At 42.8% G+C, this 27,267-nt stretch overlaps 1 protein-coding gene across 1 annotated transcript in view; it reads left to right on the top strand.

Moving 5' to 3' along the window:
* The window catches only part of rasa4 (RAS p21 protein activator 4), a 283,641-nt gene that overhangs the window by 192,666 nt on the left and 63,708 nt on the right, over positions 1–27,267 (top strand). The window contains exon 8 of the mRNA XM_063031375.1: positions 2,949–3,036. Coding sequence (XP_062887445.1) covers positions 2,949–3,036 — 88 coding nt within the window. The remainder of the gene's footprint in view (positions 1–2,948; positions 3,037–27,267) is intronic.

The raw sequence follows: 27,267 nt of genomic DNA, 5'->3' as shown, positions 1-27,267 counted from the left end.
CACTGGATTTTTTTTGTTTGTTTTACACACCATTCTCTGTAAACTCTATATTGTAAATGAAAATCCCGGGCGATCAGCAGTTTCTGAGATACTCAAACCACAGCGTCTGGCAGCAACAATCATTCCACTGTCAAAGCCACTTAGATCGTATTTCTTCCCCATTCTGATATTTGGTCTGAACAACAACTCAACCTTTTGATCACGTCTGCATGCATTTATGTATTGAGTTGCTGCCACATGATTGGCTGATTAGATATTTGCATTAATGAGCAGGTGTGCTGTTGTACCAAATAAAGTGGCCACTAAGTTTATAAGATAACAGCAAGAGCTCCCTCACCCTATGTGTGACTGCAGACTGGACTATAATCAGAAGGATCAGACCAAGTTCACAAATGAAAAATGAAAATGTATGTTGCTATTCTTAATAAGTATTTTATGATCTATGTTTCACATTAAAACTTATTTCCAATTGGTTTTGATTTACATCGGCTGAAAATTGGTCTTTCTTTGGAACTTGTTCTTTGGAACAAGAGTGATCCCAGGAATTAATGGCTTGATGTATGAGGAGAGTTTGATGTCTCTGTGTGATGAAGTTCAGAAGAATGAAAGGGAGATCCATCGGCTATTAAGATGCCTGGATAGAGTGCACATAGAGAGGACGTTTCCAATAGGTTAGTTCTGCTGGTTGAGTGGTATCACAACAACAACCTTACGCTCAACATCAATAAGGTTAAGAAATTGATTGTGGACTTCAGAAAGGGAATGTTGGGAGAACACACACCTACCCTCACTGAGGGGGGCCAGCGGTGGTGGGCAATTACAAGTTCCTGGGTGTCAACATCTCTGAATATTTATCCTGGGCCCAATCTGTTGATGCAATTAGAAGAAGGCAAAACAGAGGCTCTCTTTCATAAGGGGTTTGAAGAGATTAGTCATCTCACCAGATACTCCAGCAAATTTCTACAGATGTACTATGGAGAGCATTCTGACTGGTTACATCATTGTCTAGTATGAAGGCACCATGCCCAAGGTAGGAAAAAAGCTGCAGAGGTTTGTAAACTCGTCCAGCTCCATCATGGACGCTAGTCTCCCCACCATCAAGGACATCTTCAAAAGGCAATGCCTTAAGAAGGAGGCATCCATCATAAGAATTGTCACTATCCAGGACATGCCCTCTTCTCATTACTACTATCAGGGAGGAGGTAAAGAAGTCTGAAGACACACACTCAGCGTTTTAGGAACGGCTTCTTCTCCTCTGCCTTTTGATGTCTGAGAGGTCCATGAACTCACGAACACAATCTCACCACTGTGTTCTCATATTGCACTATTTATTTATTTATTTTTATATATTTCTTATTCTAATTTATCGTAGCTTTTTATGTCTTGTACTGAACTGCTGCCGCAAAACAACGAATTTCACAACATATCTCAATGATTCTGAATCTAATTAACATGTACGAAAGTCCTGAAGGAGGGCCTCGTCACTGTTTATTCATCTCCATAGATGCAGCCGGACCTGCTGGGTTCCTCCAGTAGGTTGTAGGTGCCGCTCGGCATTTCCAGCTCTTGTGTTTCTGATTCTGATTCTTGTTCTAGTCGGAGAGTCTCGGAGTCTACCATGGCATCAAAATAAAGTGATGTCTCTTTAAAACTGAGATGAGGAGGAATTCCTTCAGCCAGAGGGTGGTGGAATTCATTCCCATGGAGGGCTGTGGGGGGTCAAGTTAAAAAGTGAAAGTTAAAGTCTGTCCCGAGCCTTTGTGGCCCATCAGGCTGGTGCTTACACCAGTTTCTGTGGCGTGAAGCGACTGAGAGTACGAGACTCCCCCCCGGATAGGACGCCAGTCTATCGCAAGGTTAACCCCCAGCGTTTGCCGGTACCCATTTTCAGCTGGGTGGACTGGAGCAGTGTGTGGTTAAGTGCCTTGCTCAAAGACACAACACGCTGCCTTGGCCGAGACTCGAACCCACGACCTTCAGATCGTAAGCCCAACACCCTAACCACTTGGCCACGTGCCACACCGGTAGGGGTCAAGGCATTGGGTATATTTAAGGCAGGAAACTGATAAGTTCTTAGGTGATAAGAGGTTCAGTGTTACAGAGAGAAGGTAGGAGAATGGGATTGAAAATAATTAGCCATGCTTGAATGGTGGAGCAGACTTGATGGGTCAAGTGGAATAATTCAGCTCACATATCTTATGGTCTTTCGTGCCCTAACTGAATCTGCATTGAAATGAGTGAGGAAAATAGACATGTCTGTGTTTAATATGTCCTTAAAGTGACAAGGAGAGGCAAAAGTGTCAACTCTACAATGATGTACCTGCAAAGAACATGTATCAATGTATTGCCTGGATGTTGGAAAGGTAGGCATTCATTGCCTTTCTTTAACTATCCTTTGGAAAGTGGTGATGGGCAAACATTTTGAAAACTGACTGATTGTCGTGACCATTGAAAAGGACAGTGCAGTGTCAAACTCTTTGAAGTCATATATTGACCTGACCAAGCGAAGTTCCATTGCTGAAAGACATCGGGTTCCTCCAGGTGTTCCGGTTTCCTCCCACAGTCCACAGACAACTGGTCCAAAGGTTAATTGGTCATTCCAAATTGTCCCATGATTAGGTTAGGATCAAACTGGGGGATTGCTGGATGGTGTGGCTTGAGGGGTGGATAGGGCCTATTCCGCGCTGTAGCTCAATAAATAAATAAGTAAATAAATAACTATACTTTGCTCATAAATTTACAGTACCTGGAACTTTGAACATCGAGATCAGAGAAAGAGGGCCTTCTCCACCACACACTGCACTGTGGACCTAAGCAAAACACAGGAGACCTTTCAGGAGGCTGGGCCACTTAGTCTCAGCAACCCTAATCTAAATGACCAGGATGTGGTTTAGTGGACCATGGGTGTGACTGGGGCTTCATAACCATTTTCTCTGCTCTCCAGGTAGCCTTCAACATTAACAAGCTCCAGGTGATACAGCAGAAGGAAGGCTGGTTCCTGCTACTTCCCGATAAGGCACGAAGGAGCAAAACTGAGTAAGCCATCTGTTCTCCTTCCTTGATTCCAAAATAAAAGAAAGGATAAACTTATTTTCACACCTGCCTTGTGCTCCCTCGACATCCTTTGTTGTTGTTGTTCAGGCGTTTAGTCTCTTCGTGACCTCATTGACCGCAGGGTCCATAGGGTTTTCATGGCAAGATACGGAAGTAGGTTGCCAGGCCTTTCTCCCACACAGATACTGCTGCTGCCCAGGTTGGGACCCGGCTGGGTTTGAACTCAGAACCATCTGCCTCGAAGTCCAGTGCTGATGCCACTGCACCACCAGCCGGCCCCTTGACATCCTAGCACATCCCACAGTCATGAAGTGTGTGAAGTGTAGACACTGAAATCTAGGAAATGCAGGAAATAGTGCACGGCATGATCCTATAAAGAGCACTGAAACAATGAGAAAGTGGTCTTCCCTCGTCAGATGGATTGGGATGTTAATCGTGCTGGGATTTCTGGAAGAATTCCACTGTTTTTTATTGAGTCCCCTCAGGTTACCTGAGAGGCTCAGCCTCTCATCAGAGAGGTGTCTCTTCTGATAGTGCAGCACTCACTCAGTATTGTGAGGGGTTCTCAACCTGAGGTCCTTGGACCTCTTGCTTAATCATACTGATCCATGGCATGAAAAAGGTTGGGAACCCCTGCACTAGAGTGCGATCCCACGTTTTGTTCTGGAGTTGAAATTGAACCAGCAAACCCCTGGCTGAGGAAGGAAATGAGAAAAGTTCTTTGTACAACATTAATCTAATGTGAGAAATCACGCAGATGCAAGTTCACATGGATCACCTGCAGTTCAGGCTCATAGCCAAGGGGAATTCGTGCACAAGGGATTAACACGCTGCTGCTTTCAGAGTGGATTTAAGACCAAAGCCCTAGATATTGGGCAAGAAAGCGGCAGATGGAATACAGTGTTGGGAAATGTATGGTAATGCATTTTGGTATAAGGAACAATAGTGTGGACTATTATTTAAATGGGGAGAAGGTTCAAACATGAGAGGTGCAGAGGGACTTAGAAGTTCTTGTGCAAGACTCCCAGAAGGTTAACATACAGTTGAGTCTGTGGTAAAGAAGGCAAATGCAATGTTGGCGTTTATTTCAAGGGGAATAGAATATAAAAACAAGGAGATAATGCTGAGCCTTTTTAAGACACTAGTCAGGCTGCACTTGTCAACAGTTTTCTACCCCTTATCTCAGAGAGAATGTGTTGTCATTGGAGAAAGTCCAGAGGAGGTTCACAAGGATGATTCCAGGAATGAAGGGGTTAACACATGAGGCGTGTTTGGCAGCTTTGGGCCTGTTACTCAATGGAATTTAGAAGAATGTGGGGAGATTTCATTGAAGCGTACCGAATGTTGAAAGGACTAGATAGGGTGGATGTGAAGAGGATGTTTCCTTTGGTGGGGGTATCCAGAACTAGAGGGGCATAGCCTCAAAATTGAGGGGTGACCTTTTAGAACAGAGGTAAGGAGGAATTATTTTAGCCAGAGAGTAGTGAATCTGTGGATTACTCTGTCGTAGACTGCGGTGGAGACCAAGTCCATGGGTATACTTAAGGTGGAAGTTGATAGTTTCCTGATCAGTTAGGGCACCAAAGGATATGGTGAGAAGGCAGGTGTATGGGGTTACGTGGGATCCGGGATCAGCCATGATGGGATAGCAGAGCAGATTCGATGGGCTGAATGGCTTAATTCTGCTTCTATGTCTTATGGTCTTTCATTTGAACAAACCCCAGGTGAGGAGGGTTGGTGCTGGGATCTTGCCAATGTAGACCAGGAAACGGAGGTCGGACAGAAGTGATCAGATCAGCAGAAGCACGGAGGATGGGGATTCTCCCAAACCTTCACTCAGTGGAAAATGTTGATGTTTTTTTCAACGCACAGCCAAGGTCTTTAGCTGACATACTTCATTTCTGTCTGAGTCAGCTGTTGACTGGGGCAAGCAAGTCTGACTTCACACCCAATACTGAGCCTTGTTAGCATGAATGCAATGTGCTGAAATTTCTGGACTGAGCTGCTGTTAAGGACAACTACTCAGGGCAGAGAAGGTCAGGAGCAAGGTATTCAGTGCAACAAGAATTTTAATTCTTCATGTGGGCTTACTACTTTTCCTGATCCTGCATATAATTTCAGTGTCTGCCTTTTACTCTCTCACAAGTGTCTATGGACATTAATGAGGCTTCCTCCCCAGATTCAGGCCTGAACACAATGGTAGCAGAATTGAGACAGTCAGTCAACACCTCCATTCCAGTTCTGCTGCTGCTCAGTTCACACCAGGAAGAGGAGATTAAAAATTCCCACTGAATTTCCACACTCACCACGATATGACCAAAGAAGTTACAAGAGTGAGGAAGCTCTTAAAGAACATCTGTTCTAGCAGAAACCAGTTGGGTAGAATGGTTTGATTCTCTAGTGTAGGTTCCATGTAAAGTGCTGGAAGAAGGTTTGGGTTGGGAGAGTAGTGTGCAGCATATCTTCTGGAACTTATGTGGAAAATTTGTCAAATGGATCATCTTCCAGTGTGCCCAGTTGCTTGAAGTGCTGTCAATCTTATGAGGTTTTTGTAAAACTCTGTACGAGGCTATCGTTGCACAAGTTCAATGATTCAAAATACATGTATTATCGAAGTACACGTGCAGTGTACAACTCTGAGATTTGTTGTCCCACACACAGCCGTGAAACAAAGAAATTACAACAGAACTCATTCAAAGAAAAACATCAAACACTCAATGTGCAAAACAAAGAACAAATTGCACAAATTGGAAAAACATGAGTGAATAACACACAGAACATGAAACATCGAACGGCAGATTATTTGAAATAGTCTAGGAATGTTCAGTGTGGTTCAATTTAGTGCTGTGTGGTAGGCTACAGAGCCAGTCCGCTCCGATCAAAATCGCACAAAATAGGAATAAAAGAAGTACCCAGAAACCAGAACACATACAGCATGATCTGCAGTGTCCTCTAAAAACAAGTCCAACCCACAGACACCTCCAATCAAACCTTGCCCCAAGCCCCAAGACTCCTGCCCCTTTCTCTAGCAGCAGTGAGCGAGAGCGAGAGAGAGGCAGGTCTAACGCAGGCAGAAGGCGCTGAATGTCTGCTTGCCTTCCTCTTTCGCCCTCGTTGATTCCAATCTTGCTCGACGCTTTAATTGGTGAGTTTGCCATGAATTGGAACCGTTCACGCTCCGCCGTTAAACACACTCCATTCTCTGCCACGCCAAATTCTCTCAGAGACCGCAAAAGCACCAGACCACTCAGTAGACCCAAAAACCCATTATCAAAATGTAAATTGCAGGCTCCAATCACACACAGATTCAAGGTAGAAGTATATTTAAAAGAAGAAAGAGAAGAAGTAGTGTCATGAACTGTCTGCAGGATGTTGTTGTTGGTTGCGTTGGCCGCGGGCGCCATCTTGCCCACGCTTCCCGCAGTAACAGATTGTTACATTTGCTGCAACACCAGAATCAGTTACGAGTGACATTGTCAATATAAAGGAACACTAGGCCTTTCAGCCCCTCCACCAGTCACAGAGTTATGGGTCAGACAGCATAGAAGCAGGCCTTTCAGCCCATCGTTCATGCTATTCCATTTGTCTACATTTGACCCATATCCCTGTAAAACTTCTCCTAACCAATGGATCAAAGCTGATCTGCAACTAAGATCTATTCATTCATATTGATCCCTAACAAGAGTCGATTAAGTTGTTTAATCGCCCAAAACACCTCAGCTGGTCTGTCCCTTAACCTTTAGAATTCCAGGCACGTGACCTGTCCTGAGGATGTAACCCTTTAACCCTGTCATTGCATTGGTGAATTTGCTCTCCATTCCGAGGTGGAATTGACCTGTTTCTTCCTGGGACCAACTCACCTGAGCCCCATGAAGGCATATGTGTGCAGAAATCGATCAAATGGGTAATAGATTCTGACAGATAATGTTATTATACCGGTAGATTCTGATAGAATATGTTTAAATGTAGTTAAGGAGTAGAAAATCTCAGTGTCTGCTAGTTAATTTCTAAATGTGTGTTTTTCACAGCCCTGCTGTTATGTTCCCACTTGGCTGTAGACATGCTGCGCATTTTAATTTAGCGAAGTGATAACATTTAGATGGAAGGTTGCCGAAAATAGTGAGGGAGAGAGAGAGAAGTAGAATTTCAGGATGTAATGATGCAATTATGCCGGCTGAATGACTGCCTCGCAATCAACTAAATATTTTTACTCTGTCCAAATCGAACTTGGCTTTCGCACAGCACTGACGTGTTCGATACTTTTGAGTATTAGCCACTACCTCACATTATCGCGTGGGTTACAGATGATGCATACTGTTTGAAACTTCAGTAGCAGTCAGCACCGATGAGTCACTGCCCTTCAGCTCCCAGATAACACCCAGAAAGAGAATTACAAAGTGTTGCTGTGATGGACCATCTGTGGGATTTTCCCACAATTCATAAATATTATCTCTTACTCATACCTGTAAGTTCTATGGTGCCTTTTTAATGATTTTTTTTATGTTTAAATGTACTTTTGTTTTCTTTAATTCTGACGTCAGTCAATTTTGGCTTTGTTCTGGTTTTAGCTCAATGCCCATTCCTGTCTTTCCAAATCCCCTGCCTACCCCTCCTATTTGCCCCGTGCCTTCTGCCACACACCCAACTGGAAGCAAAGCAGCACACAGAAAATGCTGAGGTTTTTCCAGCATTTTGTGTGTGTTGCTCTGGATTTCCAGCATCCGTGTTTGGGAAGCCAAGCAGGCCTCTATAACTCTGCATGAGGAAGGGTACAAGAGAATTGACTGGCAACCCCTCTCCACAGGAAGAGAAGTACCGTATACCTTCTGCTCAAATGTTCCGGCATCAGGATGAATGGCTGAACCGAAATCAAACATCTCAACCATTCAATCTCTGTGTTAAGGTTGTATCTAGGTGGTAACATTGAGGAAAATTTCTTCGAATCTGAAAAGAGAACTTTACGCATTTGGCATTTTAAAAAAAGGCCTCACTGGATTTCAGAAGTGATATGGGAGTGAGATCATGATAACATTTGAAAAACTGTGGGAAAGGGGTCCCGGGAAAACTGAAGTTAGTGAGAGTCAGTGGCGAAACACCTCCATTGGTTGAAGTTGCACAAATGCCTGTGGTTGTTCGAAGCCACTCAGCCCTGTCCCAAGGCACTGCTGCAGTGGATCCTGTGAAGAGCAAATTAGGGCTGCCGATCAGACAGTAGATGGTTAGTTCTACAGTAAATAGCACCTTTTTTTATAAAATCTCAGGGAACGAAGCAGTCAATTCCTGAATTCAATCAGCCCAAGGCAACACCCAGTGTTAGGCTGTAGGGGCCAAGTTGCATGAACATCACACACATCCTAAGGAAGAAAAAGAAATTAAAAAGCTGAGTGGATAGCATTGCATTTTACAGCAAAGCTCAGGATCTCTGGATATCACAGTGATGGACCTCAAGACATACCTCAATTTTGCTCAAGATTTCCAGCCTCTGCAGTCTCTTGTATCTCTGATGAACCCTTCTTGTGCTGTAGTAAACATAACAGTAACATTGTTCTCAGAAAGCTCCCTTTCATTGCACATTGCTGTTGGTCAAGTGGTGATTTTAGCCAGGTCACAAGAAATATATCCCCTCCTTTTCTTTCAGATAATACCTTGGAATTACTGTCTAACTGCTGTTCTGAGAACCAGCTCCTTTAACAACACAGGACTCCCTCTATCAGTGGGGACAATCTGATCTTGGACCCCAGGCCTAATTGTAATTACCAGCTATGCCTGCAGATAACATATAAGGTGGTTTTAGAAATAGATTGAAATAAATTGTGACAACTCAACATTTTAAACATAGCCATTTGCTGCTGTGCTCAACTCTGGTGATTCCCGAAACAATCCAACCCTTTCTTTGAATGAAAATGCCCTGTTGTTACCAGGATAATTTTCCCGAGCAGAATATTTTGGGTCCGATGAGTTACGGGTCATTGCTGGATCTACTTCTGGGCAATGAAGTGGGACAAGCACACCAAGTTCCAAAAGAGGAGAAATTAGGAGACAGTAAGACTTAGGTTAACTATGGAGAAGGAGGAACAATCCAAAGTGAAAGTCATGAAATGGATGAAGGCCACTTTCAATGGGATGAGAGCGGACGGGCACAAATGGTGATGGACAAAATCATTACAGAACAATTGGCTGTCTTTAAGGAAGAGATTGTTTGAGTGAAGTTGGGGCACATTTACAAGGGGTGCAGAGGGGGAACAAGCAAATCTAGAGCTTCTTGCACAATGAAATAAATACAGAGAGAGGTAAACCAGCAGAAGGCTGTGCATGGCAGCTGTCCGATGTCAATAACAGCAAGATTCAGGCTGATGACAAAGAACTAGAGAGGATGTGACAATTCAGATAGGTGAAGAACTAACAACAGGAATAGGAATGGGAATCCAAAAGGGGTGATAGACGCACAGTGAGCATTTCATTAGGTGCACCTGCTCGTTAATGCAAATATCTCAATAGCCAATCATGTGGCAGCAACTCAATGCATAAAAGCATGCAGACATAGTCAAAGGGTTCAATTGTTGTTCAGACAACAATTTGTGTTAAGGGCCAGGTTGTTGTCAGCACACCACGCGGCCAGGTGCTGGACCTCATCCCTGTAGGCCGTCTCATCATCCCCTCTGATCAGGCCAACCACTGTGGTGTCATCTGCAAACTTGATTATGGAGTTAGAACCATGTACAGGAATGCAGTCATAGGTGAAAAGGGAGTACAGAAGAGGGCTCAGCACACAGCCTTGAGGCACGCCGGTGTTCAGGGTGAGAGTGGAGGAGGAGAGGTTGTCTAAATTAACTAATTGGGGTCTGTTAGTCAGGAAGTCCAAGGTCCAATTGCAGAGGGATGAGCTGATACCAAGCTGGCGAAGTTTGGCGATCAGCTTGGAGGGGATCACAGTATTGAATGTGGAACTAAAGTCAATGAACAGCATTCTTACGTAAGAGTTGGGGCGGTCCAGGTGGGTCAGGACAGACTGAAGTGCCGTGGAGATGGCGTCCTCTGTTGACCTGTTAGTGCGATAGGCAAATTGGTGGGGGTCCGGGGTAGTGGGCAGACAGGATTTCAGATGTGATAGAACCAGTCTCTCAAAGCATTTTGCAATGTTGGGGGTGAGTGCAACTGGGTGGAAGTCATTCAGGCACATGGCAGTGGAATACTTCGACACTGGCACGATGGTGGCGATCTTGAAGCTTGTGGGGACAACTGCCTGGGACAGGGACAGATTAAAAATATCCATGAAGACCCCGGCCAACTGCCCTGCACAGACTCTGAGCACATGGCCAGGTATTCCATCCGGACCAGCTGCCTTCCGTATATTCACCTGGCTCGGGGTGGCGCAAACAGCGGAGGTGGAAAGTGAGAGAGGCAGTTCACCAGGCGGGAGATCCGCTTTGAGGGTGACCTCCTTGTTCTCTCGGTCAAAGCGAGCGCAGAAGTAATTGAGCTCATCAGGGAGGGAAGCAGAGCTGGAAGGGGGCACAGTACAAGGTGGTTTGAAGTCTGTAATGACCTATATGCCATGACACATGCATCAGGGGTCTGATGTGTTGAAATGCTCCTCAATTCTCTGTTTGTATATGTGTTTAGCCTGAGAGATTCCCCTCCTCAGGTTGGCCCTGGCTGAGCTGTAAGCCTCCCGGTCTCCAGACCTGAAGGCTGAATCTCCGGCTTTGAGCAGGAGGCGAACTTTTCTGTTCATCCATGGTTTCTGACTGGGGAAAACTTTTATTTGTTTATGTGATGTCACTCTATCTACACACTTGTTGATGTGCTCAAGGACAGAGTTGGTATATAAGTCAATGTTAATCTGAGAGTCTGTGGTGGCATGGGCAGCAAACGCTCTCCAGTCTGTGTGCTGGAATTGGTGCTGAAGAGCAGAGTCAGCATCCTCCAGCCAGTAACAGTAACTCAGATAACCACATGTTACAGCAGCGGTATGCTAAAGAGCGTCTCTGAAAGCACAACACATTGAACCTTGAAATGGATGTGCTACAGCAGCAGAAGACCATGAACATACACACAATGGCCACTGTATTAGGTACAGAAAGTATCTAACAAAGTGGCTACTGAGCGTATAAGAGAGTGAGGCCCATTAAGAACAAAAATGAGTAACTTGTATTTGGATGCTGGGGGCACTGTGAATTACTAAGTGAGTACTCAGCCTTCACTAGGGAATAAGAAGCTTCTAAATAAACAGGAAATAAAGACATAGTGATACACATAGTGGACACATTAAAAATCGATAGCACTGCTCTATTGGAAAACTAACTTAATAAATTTAAATTAGGTAAGTTATCAGGATTGGATGGGATGCATCCTAGGATTTTAAGGAAAGTCCAGGGAGAAATCTCGGAGGCATTGACCATGGTCCTCCCAAAGTTGTTTGAAGTAAGGATGGTGTCAGAGGATGGAAAGCAGCAAATGATACTCAGTAGGTCATAAAAGGGGAAGAGAATAAGCCCTGCTTCTGCAGGCCAGTCAGATTAACATCAGTAGTGGGAACATTTTCAGGAACACTAATCTAGAAAAAGATTATCAAAAGACCCACTTGCAGGGAAATGGATTACTTTAGGCAAGCCAGTACATATGGTTAAGGGAAAATTGAGTTTAACCAATTTGATAGAGATTTTTGATCAAGTAATGATGAGCATTGTTTTGGGTAATGCAGCTATGTGCTGTATAGACGTTGGCACGTGGCCAAGTGGTTAAGTTGTTCGTCTAGTGATCTGAAGGTCGCTAGCTCGAGCCTTGGCTGAGGCAGCGTGTTGTGTCCTTGAACAAGGCACTTAACCACACATTGCTCTGCGACGACACAGGTGCCAAGCTGTATCGGCCCTAGTGCCCTTCCCTTGGACAACATCGGTGGTGTGGAGAGGGGAGACTTGCAGCATGGGCAACTGCTGGTCTTCCATACAACCTTGCCCAGGCCTGCGCCCTGGAAACCTTCCAAGGCGCAAATCCATGATCTCACGAGACTAACGGATGCCTATTTGGTGTATAGGCTTCTTGAAGAATTTTGATAAAGTGCTATACAACAGGCTTGTCACTAATGTTAAAACATTTGGGTAAATGGGACATTGACAGCACAAAGCTGGCCTCAGCCCTGATAGTATGAAGTCATCTAAGGAACAGGTTCAAAGTACATTGTACAAAGTACAAGTTCAAAAACATGGACCCCATTCAAGGAAAAATCATCGAACCCCCAACATGCAAAAAAAAACAAATTGCTCAAACGGCAGGAAAGAAAATTGAGTGAGAGCACAAAACACCCAATCACAAAGACTTCGAAAGAGTCCAGGCATATTCAGTTCATATTCAGGTGGAGAAAAATTTCCCAGGCTACTCCAAAAAAAGCTGATCTGTGGAACTATTGAGCGGCAGTGGTCGGCGGTCAGCACAGATGCAGTGGGCTGAATGGCCTCCTCCTGTGATGTAACCATTCTAAGATTCTATAATTTCCTGGGAGCAGAACAAGCAGAAGCAAATATTATGCGCACTGGAATTGATGGCATATATTAGGCTCTGTTTGCATGGTTCAGATACCCTGCGGCCCAGGTACATTTCCAAGCTCTTGGCATTTACACTGACACATCTGGGCCAATGGTGCAGTTTCAGTAGGAAAAGGTGTAGGTCATTGAGTCCCTCGAGCTTGCTCTGACATTCAAGTATATCCTAACATTGCTTAATAAACCTCCCTCTATCGCAGTTGCCAAGTTTTCAATTGGACCAATTTATTTGTGGGAGTCTATTACATTCCATTTTTTTATGGACTTGGCTGCAATTCAGATATATTCAATTGGTTGATTGATTGATTTGAGGTATTCTGAAAATGTGAATAATCTGTTATAAATTTGCCTTATTTCCTTTTGTCCATTGCCAGAATGGAAATAGTTTGAATTTATGTCAGACCATTCATACATTAAAATAAGGCAGATTGAACTGGAATTTCTGCTCTGATTATTTCTGAGAATTGTTTGCCATTGTAAAGTCAACAAGGACGGTTGTCCCAGGAAGAGAGATAAGGTTCTCAATAGAGAATTCAGGTAGTTAGGTAAAAAAATTAAAAGGCAAGGCCTCTAGGATAATAAGAAAATCACACAGGATTCCTCATTGCTACCATCAGGCAGGAGGTACATGAGCCAGAAGTCACACACTTAACGATTCAGGAACCATTTCTTCTCCTCTGCCATCAGATTTATGAATGGACATTGAACCCATGAACACTACCTCACTACTAATTTTTTTCTCTTTTTTCACTACTGATTTAATTTAACTTTTTAAGTATATACTGTATCAATTTCTTACTGTGATTTGCAGTTTTATTATTATTTATTAGAGTGTACTGCTGCCGCATAATAACAACTTTCATGTCATGGTTATTAAACCAGAATCTGGTGCTGATAATCCTATGCCACATTCTAGTAAGAAGATAGTACAGTCGAATGCACAACTAAAGAGCTGGAGTAGGAGGGAGGGCTTCAGATACTGAGATCAGTTGGCTACCTTCCAGGGCAGGTGAGATTTCTACAAGAAGGATGGGTTGCACCTGAATGGGAGGGACACCAGGAAGGTTTGCACCTGAATGGGAGGGTTCGTTAGTACTGCTTGGGAGGGTTTGTACTAATGTAGCTGGGGAGTTGTGGGGTGGTTGGTACTGGAGCTGTAGTCAACAGGTGGAGTGATTGAGGAGAAGATGGTAAGTCCAGGGCCAGGATAATGAATTCAACTAGAATGATGGTCTGAAGTATATTTATTTTAATGCAAAGAGTATAACAGTCAAGGTGGATGAACCTAGAGCCATCTCAGTACATGGAATTACACCACTGTAGCCATTACTGAAACTTGTTTGAGAGTAGGGCAGGACTGGCAGCTTATTTTGCAAGGGTATATATGTTTTAGACAAGACAAAGAGTGGTGTAAAAGTGTCGGGAGAATGTCCCAACAGTACTATAAAAGAACATCCTAGAGGGCTCATTCAATGAGGTCATACAGATACTGTAGTTTGGGAATAAGAAAGGTACAATCACTATAATGGGGTTATAATGTGGGCCTTCCAATAACCAATGAGAGTCAGAGGAACAGGAATGTAAGCAGATCATGTAAAAATGTAAATGCAACAGAATTTCTATAGCCGGTGATTTCCCCAATATTAACTGGAACGCCCTCAGTGCCAGGAGCTCTGATGGGACAGAGTTTATTAAGCAGGGGTTCTTGAAGTGATATGTAGGCAGTTCAAGCAGTGATGAGGAAATCCTAGACCCTATGTTGCAGGACGGGCCTGGCCAGATGATTGAATTTTCAGTGTAGGAATAATTTGGGAACAGTGACATAATTCTGTAAGTTTTAAGACAGCCATAGAAAATGAAGAGACTGGTCATCAGATGAAAGTGGTTAATTTGGGAGTAGACTAATTACATAAATTAAGAATTAGATAAGAGGTGGTTCTTTGAGGATAATCTATATCTGGCGTGTGGAATTTCTTTAAAAAGGCCAGCTGGTTAGAGTTCAGAACCAGCATGTTCCCGAGAAGATGAAAGATAAGGATGGCAAGGTTCAGGGACATTGGATAACGAGAGAGATTGTAAGCTTGGTCAAAAGAAAAGGGGACTATAGTAAAGGTATAAGAGCTGGAAATCAGACAAGGATCTTGAGGAATATAAAGAAAGCAAGAAAAAACTGAAAGAAGAAATTAGGTGGGCTAGGAGGGGCATTGAATTTTTTGACAATTAGATTGAGGCAAATCCCAAGATGTATTGGAAGCAAGAGGGTAACAAGAAAAAGATAAGTCCACTCAAGCATAAAGGAGGGAATCTCTGTAGAGAGTCAGAGACACAGATGTGGTCCTTCTTGAGTACAGTATTTACTATGGAGAAGGAATGGATGATGGCAGACCGGGAGGATGGGGGTGAGTGTACTGATATTCTAGGGCATGCTGGTATTAAATAAGAGGTGTTGGCTATCTTGAAAGATAGATAAGCCCCCAGGGACTGGAACAATAAGCCCCAAGATATTGAGGAAATCAATGAAGGAGCTTGCTCGCCTTTGGTAGGAATCATTATGTCCTCGTTGGCTACAGACAAGGTGACAGAAGACTGAAGAATATCTAATGTTGGATTTGTGATAGGGAAATTTTTTGAGAAGATTCTTAAGGACAGGATTACTTGTGTTTGGAAAAGCGTGGTTTGTGCAGGGAGGTCCTGTATCACAAACGTGATTGAGTTTTTATCAGGAAGTGAAAGTGATTGATAAGGTTAGGGCATTGGATTTTGTCAACATGGACAAAGATCCTTTGATGAGGTCATTCATGATAGTTGGTCACACTAACGTAAATTTACAGTGACCAATTAAAGTATCACCCTGCATGTCTTTGGGAAATGGCAGGAAACTGGCGGAACCAGGTGGAAACGTGCAGAATCACAGACAGAACATGCAGGCTCCACAGTCAGGATCTAAGGTCAGGATTGATCAGTGAGGCAGCAGTTTAAGGTAAGTGGGAGAACATTTAGGGGAGATGTCGGAGATGGTTCTTTTTATGTACAGAGAGTGGTTAATGCCTGGCACACACTACTGGCGTTGGTCGTAGAGGCTGATCTAATGGAAACTCTTAGACAGGCATGTGAATGTAAGAAAAATGGAAAGTTATGGGCTATGTAGGAGGGAAGAATTAGATTGATCATAGAGTAGGTGTCAGGAAATGTAGAGAAGGCATACCCAAAAGCAGAGCAGTGGAAGCAATTTAGCGGTGAGCAATAATTTTAATAATACACTGCAAAATTACAAGCCATGTGGGGCCACAAAATAAGAGAGAACAGGTGCTAAAAACCACAGGCAACTAGGTAACTGAAGGCTAGGGGAAACTAGTTGAGTCTGGGGGGTTCAATTAGTGAACAAGGACTGATAGTGACAGCTGGGTTTAAATAGGTTGCAGGTGATGTTGGAAAGAAGTGGCAGGTGACTCCTGCTAACTGGATGGAGACTGAGAGGTGCTTGCCTGTGTAGGCCTGACAGTAGTTTTATATAGGTCAGCACAGCATATTGGGTTGAAGAACCCATACTGTCCTGTACTGTTTCATATTCTAAGTAGCAGTTGTACCACTCTCATGAATATGTAAATCACACTTTCACTAAAATCACTTTCTCCTACCTGTGTTCTGTGGTCCTCTCTTTCCCACACCAGTGGGACATCTTTTGAGGAATGTGTTCTCCTGCTGATCTTCTCAAGAAGAAGTATATTCAGATAACATAAGTAAGTGACACATAAATTGGTTCTGTTTCTCATGATTGAATATTATCGAAAAGTGAGTCTGGTGTTCCCATTCTTCTGAAGATATAGGTCTCACATCTGGACAGATTTCAATTCCCATTTCATTATTACATTCAGTAAAGGGAAAATAGAAGAAATGCCAGCTAATTTTTGTCTCCTAGAACAAGTATTTTTGGTCTATAGGTCTATAACCATGGAGTTTCATCAGAAAATAGCTCCATTGAGAAGGTTGAAGCTGAATTGTGTGTAGCATCTGTACCAGAAGCACTTCAGTTAATCAGTTTGTCAATTGTTGCATTTTGTTAGAGAATATTACAACAAGGGAATTACACTCACTGCTGGATGTGCATCCCAAAAAAAAAGAGTGAACATTTATTTTATCACTTTCACAACCTTGGATCCTAAAATGCTTCACAGCCAATAAAATACTTTTGAAGTGAAGTGACTATTATAACAGACATGGAAGAGAATGTGCAACAGTAATTATTGTTCAGTGACATTCGGTCTACAACACCATAAAAGACCATTTTATCACCAAGTGATCAATGGCACAAATAATGCTCCATGCCAGCCAATCATCCGAAGTTGCTATTCCTTTCTCTCCCATGCTTGTGTGAAAATCTATCCCCCTCCTTCTTTCTGTCTCTTTCCTCTTGGTTCCTTCATCTCTCATCCTGTGATCTCTCCTCTTACATCAGATTCAGATTCATTTACATTGAAACAAACAGTGAGATTCATCATTTGCCCACCTCAGAACAAACCACCTCCAGTCCTCAAGCCTCCAGTGAACTCACAGACTGTGCTCTTAAACTCACAGATACTGGACTTCGATTTTCCTGTGGACTTGCAGTCTCATGTTACTCAGTGACTGGGTTTTATCAGATACTTCACTGGCTGTCTATCCCCTTGATCACCAAAGACATGTCATAGGAGAGACCATCCCTTATATTCTAGTTCTCTTCCTCCCTGCTCCCTGTTGTTATGTGAACAAACTCACCAGAGAGACATATTGAGACACTCTTGTAGGAAGAGACCTCCCAACCCAATACTACATGACATTTTATATGCTAATGATCAAATGTAACAGCAGGACAATACTATAGTTACATAGTATCTACAATGCTTCCTTTGAATTACATACAATTTTTGCGTACCTACCTCTTTGCACCACACTCCAGACACCCAAAATGAATGTTAATCAGCATTGTCTGGTTTTCAATCAACTCCAGTCCACAGCTCTATGAAAACTATAGTTCAGGGCTGCATTTTAAATTCAACCTACAATCCACATTCAGCTCTGAAGATAGGTTGCTGGTGAAGTTAATATTTGCTATATACACTAACTCCAGAATGTGCCTTAACACTCACATCTTACACTGCAGTTTTGTCTCATTGCATCAAACCAAAAATTATATTTGGTATCAGACAGTGGGGATTTGTTTGGCAGTGAGAGTTATGGAGTATGTTGTCTAGCTGTCACACAACATCACAAACTGGAGAAGAATTTTGATCCTAGTTTTGGCAAGGGAAGTGGTTGGGGACAGAGTTAATAAAACAGATGGTACAGGCATAGAGAGCACTAAGGACTAAGATGGATTTGAAACGAAGAATATAAAAATTTCAAACCAACAGACCAAGCACCAATATAAATCAGTGAACACGCCTAAAATGCTGGTGGAACGCAGCAGGCCAGGCAGCATCTATAGGAAGAGGTACAGTCGACCTTTCCAGCATCTGCAGATTTCCTCGTGTTTGCGTTTTTAAATCAGTGAACACCTGCTTCATAGATCAATAGGGCTTAAAGTTGCCCTTAGCTTTGGCATCATCCAGTGTTGTTCCAGCCATAAGTAAAAAGTAATTTCCTCTCTATAAAATCCCACTGACAGATGGGGAGGAACAGATATAATCAACTCAGCAGCACATTGGAAGTCAGGGGTCATTGAAGGGTTAGTACAACATGTAACAGGATTAACTGAAAAAACATATTCTGCCCTGATAATCTTCTAACACCTACGAACAAACCATGGAGAGAAGATAGATTAGTGTGTGCTCAACGGCTGGCCAGTTCAATTATTAAAAAGCACAAGTTGTTTACAGCAATTCTTCTGCAAGGATTTAGTTACCTCCGCATCTCCCTGGATTACTGACCCCCATCTGCACACTCACACACACGTACACACAAACATACACGTACACATGCGCGCGCGTGCACACATTATATTTTGTAACTCCAGAAACTAATCGAAAGAAAAACACGGAAGCCCCAAATAACTTGTGTACTTGGTTTGTCTTCAGTGAGGTGCTCACATATGACATGGAGGCGTAATGGCGTATCCAATTACATACTTCTTATCTATAACCCATAATGAATGCCTAATCAAACAATATATTTACAAGATTAATCTAATATTACTGGACTATTAAATACGCAACAGTCCTCCCTGCTTGGTCATAAACTCCAGCTCAGCATTTAATACCATCATTCCCACAATCCTAATCGAGAAGTTGCTGAACCTGGGCCTCTATACCTCCCTCTGCAATTGGATCCTTGACCTTCTAACCGGAAGACCACAATCTGTGTGGATTGGTGATAACATATCCTCCTGGTTGACGATCAACACTGTCGCACCTCAGGGGTGTGTGCTTAGCCCACTGCTCTACTCTCTGTATACACATGACTGTGTGGCTAGGCTTAACTCAAATACCATCTACAAATTTGCTGATGATACAACCATTGTTGGTAGAATCTCAGGTGGTGATGAGAGGGATTACTGGAGTAAGATATGCCAACTAGTAGAGTGGTGCCACAGCAACAACCTGGAACTCAACGTCAGTAAGAAGAAAGAGCTGATTGTGGACTTCCAGAAGGGTAAGACAAAGGAACACATACCAATCCTCACAGAGGGATCAGAAGTGGAGAGAGTGAGCAGCTTCAACTTCCTGGGTGTCAAGATCTCTGAGGATCTAACCTGGTCCCAACGTATTGATGTAGTTATAAAGAAGGCAAGACAGCGGATATGCTTCACTAGGAGTTTGAAGAGATTTGTCAACAAATACGCTCAGAAACTTCTATAGATGTATCATGGAGAGCATTCTGACAGGCTGCATCACTGTCTGGTATGGGGGAGGGGGTGGGCTACTGTACAGGCCCAAAAGAAGCTGCAGCAGGTTGTAAATCTAGTCAGCTCCAACCTGGGTACTAGCCTACAAAGTACCCAGGACATCCTCAGGGAGCGGTATCTCAGAAAGGCAGCATCCATTACTAAAAACCACCAGCACCCAGTGCATGCCCTTTTCTCACTGTTATCATCAGGTAGGAGGTACAGAAGCCTGAAGGCCCACACTCAGTGATTCAGGAACAGCTTCCTCCCCTCTGCCATCCAATTCCTAAATGGACATTGTACCATTGGACACTACCTCACTTTTTTTAACATACAGTATTTCTGTTTTTTGCACGTTTTTTAATCTATTCAATATATGTATACTGTAATTGATCACTTATTTATTATTGTTATTATTTTTATTTTTTTTCTCTTCTATATTATGTATTTCATTGAACTGCTGCTGCTAAGTTAACAAATTTCATGTCACGCGCCGGTGATAATAAACCTGATTCTGATTCTAATTCTGATTATAGAATGCATCTAAACTCAAATATATAATGTATTGCTTTCTAATCATTATGTATTTATATACAGTATACCATATAATAACTACTATATAGACATTCACGTAAATTTTAAATTGTCCCATTTGGGCTGAAAGATTTAATCACTGTGGAGGATTTCTTACTCTTGTGGGATAACATCTCTCCTGACAAGGGAGAGGTGGGTCAATATGCCTGGCAAGTGAGATTTGTAGATGTGAAAATAATCTCAGGTTCTGCGGCCTCCTCTGTGGTGGTTGTAGGAGTTGACTCTGAGACTGCAGGAACTGGTTCTGACACCTTTGGACATCTTTCTTCTCTTGTAATTGACTCTGCTTTCCTCAACTGATCAATGTATCATTTCTAGATGATATCAGACACTATCTACACTGTGTAGGACTGTGGTCCATTTCTGTCCTTAATCTTTCCAAGTACCCACTTTTGTTCATCTCTGTAGTTCCTTGCCGGGAATGCTTGTTGAGGAGTGAAACATCAAACCTCCTTGTTGGAGGAGACCTCAGTTTGTCTCCGTTGTTTGTCCTGCATACTCCTTCCGAGATTGGGTTTGAGGAGATCTAAATGTAAGCACAAGGGCAACCCAGAAATAGCATAGCTTCACCTGGTTATGGAATGTGCTGCTTTGGGCATTTCTGGATGTGTTGGCATTGTGAACCACTCATGGCAAGCTACTCAATCTGCAGATCTACCCCAGGCCACCAGACAAAGCTTTGAACCAACACATTCATTTTGACTATATGATGACTGACATGTAGCTCCTCCAACACATCAGCTGTCAGCTTGGATAGTACAACAACTCTCAATCCCTGGATAAGGCAATCCTTTCAAGGATAAGTTCATCCTGACACTGGTAAAAATGGGGGATCTGGAGTTTCGGCTGCACATCCCAGCCATTTTGGGTAGCCATGTAGACCTGAGACATTGTGAAGTCTTCTCTGATTTCCCTTTGGATCATCTCTGCCATAAGGGAGACTTTCAATTTGCAATGAGGAGAATATGTCAAGAAACATAGAAACATAGAAAATAGGTGCAGGAGTAGGCCATTTGGCCCTTCAAGCCTGCACCGCCATTCAGTATGATCATGGCTGATCATCCAACTCAGAACCCTGTACCAGCCTTCCCTCCGTACCCCCTGATCCCTTTAGCCACAAGGGCCATATCTAACTCCCTCTTAAATATAGCCAATGAACTGGCTTCAACTGTTTCCTGTGGCAGAGAATTCCACAGATTCACCGCTCTCTGTGTGAAGAAGTTTTTCCTAATCTCGGTCCTAAAAGGCTTCCCCTTTATCCTCAAACTGTGACCCCTCGTTCTGGACTTCCCCAACATCGGGAACAATCTTCCTGCATCTCGCCTGTCCAATCCCTTTAGGATTTTATACGTTTCAATCAGATCCTGCCTCAATCTTCTAAATTCCAATGAGTACAAGCCCAGTTCATCCAGTCTTTCTTCATATGAAAGTCCTGCCATCCCAGGAATCAATCTGGTGAACCTTCTTTGTACTCCCTCTATGGCAAAGATGTCTTTCCTCAGATTAGGGGACCAAAACTGCACACAATACTCCAGGTGTGGTCTCACCAAGGCCTTGTACAACTGCAGTAGTACCTCCCTGCTCCTGTACTCGAATCCTCTTGCGATAAATGCCAGCATACCATTCGCCTTTTTCACCGCCTGCTGTACTTGCATGCCCACTTTCAATGACTGGTGTATAATGACACCCAGGTCTCGTTGCACCTCCCCTTTTCCTAATCGGCCACCATTCAGATAATAATCTGTTTTCCTGTTTTTGCCACCAAAGTGGATAACTTCACATTTATCCACATTAAATTGCATCTGCCATGAATTTGCCCACTCACCTAACCTATCCAAGTCACCCTGCATCCTCTTAGCATCCTCCTCACAGCTAACACTGCCACCCAGCTTCGTGTCATCCGCAAACTTGGAGACACTGCATTTAATTCCCTCATCCAAGTCATTAATATATATTGTAAACAACTGGGGTCCCAGCACTGAGCCTTGCGGTACCCCACTGGTCACTGCCTGCCATTCTGAAAAGGTCCCGTTTATTCCCACTCTTTGCTTCCCGTCTGCCAACCAATTCTCTATCCACATCAATACCTTACCCCCAATACCGTGTGCTTTAAGTTTGCACACTAATCTCCTGTGTGGGACCTTGTCAAAAGCCTTTTGAAAATCCAAATATACCACATCCACTGGTTCTCCCCGTCCACTCTACTAGTTACATCCTCAAAAAATTCTACGAGATTCGTCAGACATGATTTTCCTTTCACAAATCCATGCTGACTTTGTCCGATGATTTCACCGCTTTCCAAATGTGCAGTTATCACATCTTTGATAACTGACTCTAGCAGTTTCCCCACCACCGATGTTAGGCTAACCGGTCTATTATTCCCTGGTTTCTCTCTCCCTCCTTTTTTAAAAAGAGGGGTTACATTAGCCACCCTCCAATCCTCAGGAACTCGTCCAGAATCGAAAGAGTTTTGAAAAATTATCACTAATGCATCCACTATTTCTTGGACTACTTCCTTAAGCACTCTGGGATGCAGACCATCTGGCCCTGGGGATTTATCTGCCTTTAATCCCTTCAATTTACCTAACACCACTTCCCTACTAACATGTATTTCCCTCAGTTCCTCCATCTCACTGGACCCTCTATCGCCTACTATTTCCAGAAGATTATTTATGTCCTCCTTAGTGAAGACAGAACCAAAGTAATTATTCAATTGGTCTGCCATGTCCTTGCTCCCCATAATCAATTCACCTGTTTCTGTCTGTAGGGGACCTACATTTGTCTTAACCAATCTTTTTTCTTTTTACATATCTATAAAAGCTTTTACAGTCAGTTTTTATGTTCCCTGCCAGTTTTCTCTCATAATCTTTTTTCCCCTTCCTAATTAAGCCCTTTGTCCTCCTTTGCTGAACTCTGAATTTCTCCCAGTCCTCAGGTGAGCCACTTTTTCTGGCTAATTTGTATGCTTCTTCTTTGGAATTGATGCTATCCCTAATTTCCCTTGTCAGCCATGGGTGCACTACCTTCCTTGATTTATTCTTTTGCCAAACTGGGATGAACAATTGTTGTAGTTCATCCATGTGATCTTTAAATGCTTGCCGTTGCATATCCACCCTTTAAGTGTCATTTGCCAGTCTATCTTAGCTAATTCACGTCTCATACCTTCAAAGTTACCCTTCTTTAAGTTCAGAACCTTAGTTTCTGAATTAACTATGTCACTCTCCATCTTAATGAAGAATTCCACCATATTATGGTCACTCTTACCCAAGGGGCCTCTCACGACAAGATTGCTAATTAACCCTTCCTCATTGCTCAATACCCAGTCCAGAATAGCCTGCTCTCTAGTTGGTTCCTCGACATGTTGGTTCAAAAAACCATCCCGCATACATTCCAAGAAATCCTCTTCCTCAGCACCCTTACCAATTTGGTTCACCTAATCTACATGTAGATTGAAGTCACCCATTATAACTGCTGTGATTGAAGTCACCCATTATAACTGCTGTCCACTTACATAAATATTTTGGGTATTTCCTTGCCCATATGTGAACAGGACAATCCATAAGCATTTCTTTGCAGAAGTGTTTCCCTCCAGAAAAGTTTGCGAAGATATCCTCTATCCTGTACAGAAGGTATTCATCTGCTTTCAGTACTGGGTCGAGGGTTACCTTAAAATCACCACAGACCTTGGCAGACCCATTCTTTTTGGCTACTGGCACTACTGACATTGCCATGGGCTCCCACTCAACCTTAGGAAGAATTTTTCAGCCTCCATATGATCTAGCTAGTGGCTACATTATCATATATAGTATAAGGAATCAGATGGGCTTTGTAAAACTTGGGTATGGCATTTTCATTTAACGCCATTTTACTCTTGATAGTTTGAGTTTTCCACTGCCATCCTTGGACACTGCTGTGGCATCATCCAGTGCCTTTCTTAATTCGCTTTCAGTTGACTTTTTTGCAGGGGATGTGCATGCAAATGGAGGATGGATCGCCAATCAAGTTGTGGTAGTCTCAGTCAATCATGACCCCACAGTACTGGCTTTCTGGTTTTTTATCACATGCAAGCCCAATGTGGCTTGTTGGTTGTTTTATTTCACTGTTACGCATGTCATTCCTACAGGAGTTATCTTTTCTCCAGTATAACTTCTTAGTTGGATATCTGCAGACTTCAGTTCTGTATCTTTGAAATGCCCTTCAAAATCATTTTGTGGGATGACAGAAACAGCTGACCTGGTGTCCAATTCCATTTTAATTAATTTACCGTTCACTTCTGGTGTAAGCCATATTATTTGTCTTTTGTTAGTTTTCACATTGTAAATCTCAAGGCTTCTCAGTTCTGAGTAGCTCATCATTATCAGACTTTTCATGAACTGCATGCAAATTAGTGCTCTTTTTGAAACTGCAACTTGACTTTTTATCTTCAGAGTCCATTTATTTTTGTCTGTCTGAACATGCTCTGTGTTTGTGTCCTACTTTGTTGCATTTCCTGCAGATTTTGCTTTAAACCTGCATTGGTGTTGTGTATGTGAGCCCCTGCCACAATGGCAACACTATTTGCTCAGCCAGTCCGATTTCTGTTTAGATATTGCAATTTTGTTCATGCTCTGTTTCATTCCTGACTGCAACTCAATTGTGTCTCTGGCTACTGTTTCCATTGATACAGCAATTTCAACTGCTCTTTGAAATATGAGATATGCTTCTTTTCTTCAAACAATTCCTCAAACTAAATGATCTCTCAATGTATCAATAAGCCCTTCACTGAATTGACAATGCTTGGACAATCTCCTCAATTCAGGAATGTAAACTGAAATTGACTCCCTTTCCCTTTGATTCCACTAATGAAACCTAAAGTATTCCTAAATCAACAATGGTTTCTGTTCTAAATGTTCATGCATTACGTTCAAGATATTAGCAAAGCTCAGTTTGGCTGGTTCGGTTGGAGCGGTTAAACTTCTAAGCAAACTATATGTTTTCCCACCTATTTTACTCAGTAACACTGGCACTTGCTTTTCATTGGCTATTTCATTTGCTTCAAAATATTATTCAATTCACTCAGTATATATCATTGATGTGCAGTTGAATGTGTCTTTTTTCTGATGTAGGCAGCTATTTCTGCTTTTTTTAAAATTTATGATTATCGACTAGTACTCACTGTTTATGAATCCAGGAAACTTGTCCATTTTCTGCCATTTTTTTACTGAACCATCTTTGTTCCCATCAGAAGAAACAAGTGCATCATTTGTTTTTAACTCAACTATCTCTCCCCTTTCCAAAGAAAAATGTGCTGTACTTTAATAGGTAGGTTGTGATCCCGGCTTCAATTCAAAACTTTCTTGTAGCCACTGTTATGTTTTGTAACTCCAGAAACTGATCGAAAGAAAAACACAGGGAGCCCACAATAACTTGTGTACTTAGTTTGTCTTTTTTTTGCGTGTGCCTGCATGTGTGCGAGTCTATGCGTGTGCGTGCGTGTCCGCGCGTGCGTCAGTGATGATGTCTTTTTCATGCCTTTACAAGGCGCAGAGCGAGAGAGAGACTGTATGACACGCCACTTCCTCACACAGTCATTTTCACAGTATTTTCCCTTTATTTTACGAGATCGAGTTGCGATCTCGACACTCAACCTGGCACGGATGGAAAGTGTACTCGAGAGCGGACCTGACTAGTTCCACTCCCAGGTCCGGCACCAATGTCGTTGCGCCATCAGCCGGCCCTACTTAGTTTTTCTTAAGAAAGACACTCATATATCACCTGGTGGCATAATGACATATGCAATTCATGTATTTCTTACATAATGAATTATGAATTATGTAAACAAACTATGAATGCTTAATGAAGTAATATATTTATAATATTACACAAATATTAGTGAAATATTAAATACACTACAACACGCACACTCAAACGCATGCACACATACAGGCACACACAAGCGCACACACAAATTTCACTTTTTGATGTTCGCAACTAAGTTGCAGAAATTAAGAAGTGGTCTACAGGTGAAATGGGAAACCTTACATTTTTGATAAATGTGACTTCTGCAGAAAAGGATATTTGGTTTCATTGCAGGGCTCCCAAAGTGTACTCCTGCATGAAGGGCACCCTTGTCCTTGCAAATACTGGGTTGACAACTTCCACGACTCTTTGAAAATTTACTTGGCGTTGTTGGAACACTCAGTTCACAAACTTTTCTAGTCATACTGGGAAATTTCCGATGACCTCACCTGCTGGTGTCACCCCAAGGATCAGTTCCTTTCCTGTTCTCTGTCTGCAGGCGGCCTCCTACCAATGTTATCAGAGGATCGGCCAAACTCCTTCCATAATGATACCTGGGTCAATTGCGCCAGCACCTCCCTCGAACCCTCTAGTACTGAGGCAAACAACTCAACTCTTACGCACCCTAGTGTCCCGCAGCACTATCCATTTGCGAACATTACATCAGCTGAACGTAATTTCTTCTTTCACATAAATTCCACCAGTGTGAGAGTTTGTTTTACACAGGCTGTAGCCGCATAGTGTGCAATAGTGCAAGGGCTCTAAGCAGTGTCCTTCCATATTGCCCCCTTCACGCAAAGCTTCAAGGTTTCCCTCAGCAACCTTAGGCATGTGCTTGCCTGCATTGGTTGCCGCCAGCTACTTGCAGAGGGACACCAGCAAGTTCTGGACAGGCAAAGTAAGTGTTGAGTTGAAAACCTTCCAGCAGTAGATGCTTATGTGCACCCAGGATTTATAAATTGATAAAGCCACAGGCAAGGTGTTTGTACATTTTCTCCATGACCGCGTGGGTTTCCTCCGGGTGCTCTGGTTTCCTCCCATAGTCCAAAGATGTATTGATTGGTAGGGCAATTGGTCATTGTAATTTGTTCCATGATTATGGGCATTGCTGGGTGGCGTGGCTTGAAGGACCAAGATGTATCTCAATAAGATAAATAAACAAAGTTAGCGACTCATACTTGTTTCCTTCAAAGTAGGTGGCAACAGGCTTCAAGGCCCCCCACATCCAAACTGTTTCACTCCTCCTTCCTTCTCTTGCCACAAAATATGTGTTAACAATTAGCAATTCTACTTCACAGTTACGGTTAATTAACTTGGAGCTTTTGCAAGTAACAACACAACACAACTGAGATAATTCGTCGGTATCCATGCACATGCTCAGTTTCCACAATCCATATTCAATCAACATGTGTAATTTCAACTCCCTGCACAGTGCCCAGG

Source organism: Mobula hypostoma, chromosome 23, assembly GCF_963921235.1.
Source record: "Mobula hypostoma chromosome 23, sMobHyp1.1, whole genome shotgun sequence".
Classification (NCBI taxonomy): Eukaryota; Metazoa; Chordata; class Chondrichthyes; order Myliobatiformes; family Myliobatidae; genus Mobula; species Mobula hypostoma.
Note: the sequence above shows the minus strand (reverse complement) of the source record. Positions and strands in the feature narration are given on the sequence as shown.